This window comes from Tupaia chinensis, unplaced genomic scaffold (assembly GCF_000334495.1).
Source record: "Tupaia chinensis unplaced genomic scaffold, TupChi_1.0 Scaffold000522_1, whole genome shotgun sequence".
Taxonomy (NCBI): Eukaryota; Metazoa; Chordata; class Mammalia; order Scandentia; family Tupaiidae; genus Tupaia; species Tupaia belangeri.
Genome location: NW_006160035.1, coordinates 108,434 through 113,412, shown reverse-complemented (window position 1 = coordinate 113,412; position 4,979 = coordinate 108,434). Strand labels below are relative to the sequence as shown.

The 4,979-nt window shown below is 36.4% G+C and overlaps 1 protein-coding gene across 1 annotated transcript; it reads right to left on the bottom strand.

Moving 5' to 3' along the window:
* Positions 1 to 1,422: 1,422 nt before the first annotated feature.
* Positions 1,423 to 2,358, bottom strand: LOC102468089 (vomeronasal type-1 receptor 3-like). The gene has a single exon (XM_006156869.1). It carries the CDS (start codon positions 2,356 to 2,358, stop codon positions 1,423 to 1,425), a length of 936 nt encoding a protein of 311 aa, XP_006156931.1.
* Between the last annotated feature and the right edge of the window lie 2,621 nt (positions 2,359 to 4,979).

Genomic DNA, 4,979 nt, shown 5'->3' with positions numbered 1-4,979 from the left:
CCTCTCGGGATCTTGGGCACGCACGCACACGTGCCCGGCATGAGTTTTAAGCCACCGGGTCCGGGACACGAACCACAGTCGACTACGTGGGAGTCCAGCGACATAGCCATTACGCTAACTGCTGGTTCCCTGTGTGCCCAAAATCTTGAGAGAAGATTGGAGGAGAGGGGATTGTGGTGTGGCCATCAATCCTGAGGGGATGATCTCTCATTTTCTATCTCTCTGTCTCTCCAGCAAGTGCACGTTCCCTATATCAAAAACCTCTGTTTATAAAATGTTTGTTTCTTTACATCATGAGTGAGAGAAAGAGAGAGAGAAAGAGAAAAAGAGATACAACACCCTGGCAGACTCTTGATATAGTGATCCATTCCCAGCCTCAACCAACCCCTGATCATGCACACACATATGCCTGGCATACCCAGGGGAGGGTTCAAACACAAACTGACCACCTTCCCATGTGTGTCTGCTTCACAGACTGTTGCAATTTACTAAGGATTTCAAAAACCAGTTTTCTTTTAGTCTTAGTATTAATATTTGAAATTAATTTTAATATTTAGTCTCATATTAATCAACTGGGCCTTGAATTTTAGTTAAAACACATATTTTGTTTCTAGTTTGTAATATGGTGTGTGCCAGAGAAAGACAGAGGGGAGAAAGTGAGAGATCACCCTCCAAATGGAATGACCAAACCACTATCCCTTCTCTTCCCCATTCTTCTTTCAAGATATTTCTGGACATGAAGGTCCATGCACCCAGTGTGTTCTCCAAGTTTCCAGGTCTGGCACCCAAACTGTGCAGTTGGGATATAGTCACCTAAATCACTATGCTGCCTGGCTGGCCCTAATACAAATCTTTTAATATGATTTTTGTGACCACTTTGCCCTACTAGGAGAATTCTACTATTACATAAAAACATGTGAAATATGCTGCTGTCCTCTCACCAAAAAGTACATATTTTTATTGGCTAACATTCTTTGTCAAATTTACAAGCCTTTTCTTTGCTATCCTGCAGCGTCTGATATACCATTTTCCCTCTAGCTCCATTTTGGGGCACATGCAGTAGAACCACTAATTTTCTTTCTCATTTTCTTAATTAATAATTAGTCAGGATTTGCCCTGCCATTAAACTTGTACTTCTTTCACTTTTATGTCTAGTCAATTCTAGGGCATTTAAAATTAATCAGTATTAAGATAAATAATCATATTGGCTTTACATTGTTTCCAAATTATTATAGGGCACATTTATTATGAATTCTTACCCTCTAAAGCTCTCCATTTCAGCTTTTATCAGTAGGTAATTCACATCCCGTCAGCTATGTAACTACATATTTCAGAGGTAAAACCCAGCAAGGGAAAAATAAATAACTTTGTGCTGTAGGAAAAAGGAAAGAAAAAGAATATAAAATCACACAAAATGTGTAGCTATCTGACCAACTCAGAGAACTGTGTCTTTCTCCTGTAGCAGGCAGAGCCAAGCCTGGATATCCTGGGGTCACGACTCATGAGAACGAAGGGGCTTACTGTAGGAAAACAAGCAGTGATTAGTGAAGAGGTGTCCCCTACCCATGAACCTGGGTTGTAAAAAGACATATATAATGAAAAGATTGTGGAGAGGGTGTAAAATGATGCAAAGGTGCTCACTAGGATAAGGATGCTCTGGGTGGCCCTGGACTCGGGGGATGGTCTCGGGGAGAGGTTGGTCCCATGAATGTGTTGGACTTGCTGCTTGTGCCTGTACAGGATCACAGCCATGGAGCCACTGGCCCAGGTCATGAGTCCCAAACACAAAATATCATAGAATGAAAACAGTAAGGTGTGTAGTGGCCGTGCAGCCCTATTGCTAACAGTCCAAGAACAGTATCCATAATCAATTTTCTTAGTGCCATTTTTGCTGTTCCACTTGGCAGTTATATACACATGAACAGGGATATTGACCAGCATGTTCAAGATCCAGCACAGGATGCTGAAAGTTCTAATGTATTTGGGAGCTTGTAGCTTCAGCTCTGCCCACCTGGTGTTCCTGGGGCTCATGATGATGGCCTGGAAGATACTCAAGAGGCAAGTGCTTCCCAAAGACACACCCCTGCCCACTCTGTGAATATAGAAGAAAACTTTACACTCAATATTACTCAGGTATTGCTTCAACACAAAAGTGGTCAGTGCATGTGGGATTCCTTTAAAGAGTATGACCAAGGAGTTGGCAACAGCCAGGTGCTTCATAATCAGATCTGTAGACCTCAAAGTGAATCCAGTGATACAGAAGAAACTGTAATGGTAAAGAAGAAAGAAATTTCCCAGGAATCCAACTATGGTTTGGGATAAGAATATCACTCCTATTGCCAATTCACTGGAGACCATGTGTCATTTTCCTGGGGCTGATAACCCCCTTTGGAGTGAGAGGATCCTGCATGGAAACATGAGAGCAGTTTTGCTGTGGTGATTGAAATACACTATTGTCCACTTACTGTTTCCAACCATAAAATTCTTACTAAACGCCATTTTCCATTTTTGGAGAGATTTTCCTATAAAGAGAAAACAACAAAGCCCTGGAATTTGCTAGAAAGTGTATGACTATGGAAGATTTGTTGCTGAGTGAAGCAATTCAGGCTATGAAAGAGAGACATTGTATGTCTCCACTTAATACATACCAACTGTCCGCACTCTATGGTAGAGACCGAAAGACTGGAGGATATAAAAGTGTTGAAAATTGTTATGGACACTAGAGACAAAGTGCAAGGAGAGTGAGGGAGGGGAAGAGCACTGGAAAGGAAATTTGGGGAAATAAATAGAGAGGTAAGATATTTGTGGGACACAGGTATAGTTCATTTTCTGTTGATGAGGATGTGTATATTATTCTCAATTGGACTGAGGTGTATAAAATGCTGGGTTAAGTCTCTACAATCTAAATTATGTATAGTGATTACATGTATAAATAATTATAAAAGAAAAAAGATTTTATGAGTATCCACACGCTATGACTGAAACTGATTGACTAAAGGATATAGAACCATAGTAAATGGATGTAAATACCAGATATAGTGTGTGTGAAAGAGTAGGGTCTGAGGAAGGACATTTAGAAGAAAAATAGAGAGACAAAGCATTAATGGGACAAAGAAATGTGGTATTATCTGTTGAAGATATTTTATAGTTTTATCAACTGGGCTAGGGAGAAATGTTCACATCTTGAAATATTCACTTTGTAAGCTAAATAATATGATTCAATGTATGAAAGAAAATGAAATTTAAAAAATGTAAATTAAAAAAAGAAAAAATACTCTACCACTGAAATAGTGTTAGTGATATAAAAATAAAAATGAAAAAGAAAAAAAGTTATAGTAATTTCTCTCGTTAGAAACAATATAAGAATGAGGTACCTATGTAAAGGGTATCATTGAAACATTAGGCAAAATTTGAATAAAATTTGTAGATTATGTATATGTATTGTAAAAATATCCATATCTCAATTTTGTCCAGTTTTATATGGTTATATAAGGGAATGTCCTTGTTTTTAAGTAGTACATACTAACATATTTAGAGGTAAAGGGATATTTTACCTATATCTTACTATCAAATGGTTCAGAAAAATTGAATGATTCAGAGTCAGAGAACAAAAGTGAGGTAATAAAATGTTAACATTTGAGGAATCTAGGCCATATTGGAATTTTTATCCTAGTTTTGTAAAATGTCAAGTTTGTAATTATTTCAAAGTAGAATGTCTTCATAAATATGCTCACATTACAAATTAAAAAGTAATCAGCTAAAAAAGTTACTACATTAGTGTTTAAAATACACTACTTAAATCTTATATATAAGGAGCTTTTTTATTTCTGCTTCACAGTTTAAGAGATCTAATCTACTGAAAGACATTTTTAAAGACAGTTCTTTGCAAGATACAGAGTCAGTAAATGACTATGATCTAAACCACTATGTAACTACAGTTCTGTTATGGTATTTTCTTCTAATATGCTATATATTTTATGCTTTTTGTATATATTGTCATTTTTAAAGCAAAGTTATAGTTTTGAAACAAAATTGTGATGAGGAAGTATTTAATATATTGATAAATATAATTGTTGATTTAATTGACAAATACCACATAATAATATACAGACTCAAGGAGAGCATAGATGCCATGATTTCCATGTAATTTTAAAGAATAATAAAAATGGGATATATATATATATATATGAAACTAGAAATGGAAAATTATTGATAACATACAAGATTAAGCCACTATGCAATATAATCTGGATGGACAACCTGTGATGATTAGGGGATAAATGTAAGTTAAATAATTAAAAAAAATTTCAGGAGAAAAAAAATCATGAAAACTATTTTTCATGAAATTAAAAAAAAATGCATATTTAAGGACTGCAGTAAGCTATATAGTCCCAGCTGGGTGCTACTTTGTTGTATGTTCATTCTACTCACTGAGGTTTATGCCTAGGGTAAGACTTGTGTTCATGGATTTGTATATATCAGCTGTGCTTGCTATTGGAAGTATCTAGATTAATTAAGTTCTTTCGCGAATAAATAAAATGGGGGGAAAGGCATAGTCAGCAACCATGGATACCAGAGACAGTGTGGGAGGAGGGTGGGACACGGAAGATGGTGAGAGATAGGGAATCAAGAATGGCAAAAATAAAATATGCAGGAAATAATAAATAGAAAATTGCTTGTTGATGACAACATGTTTGTTGATGTTCTTAATTGAGCCAATAAACAGTGTATTCTGGATGGGAAGTCTCATTTTGTTTGCTGTGATGATGTATAGTGAATGAACGTAAATAAATAAATTTAAAGAAAAAAATAATAAAAAACAATTAGAATTTATTAAATTGGAGAGTTTTTTATTTATTTATTTTTTTGCTGTAGGGTGCATGCGCTCGCCAGACAGAGAGAGACAGAGAAAGAGAAAGCGAGAAATCACCCCCCAGGGGGGATGGCCACACCGCAATCCCTTCTCCTCCATTCTCCTC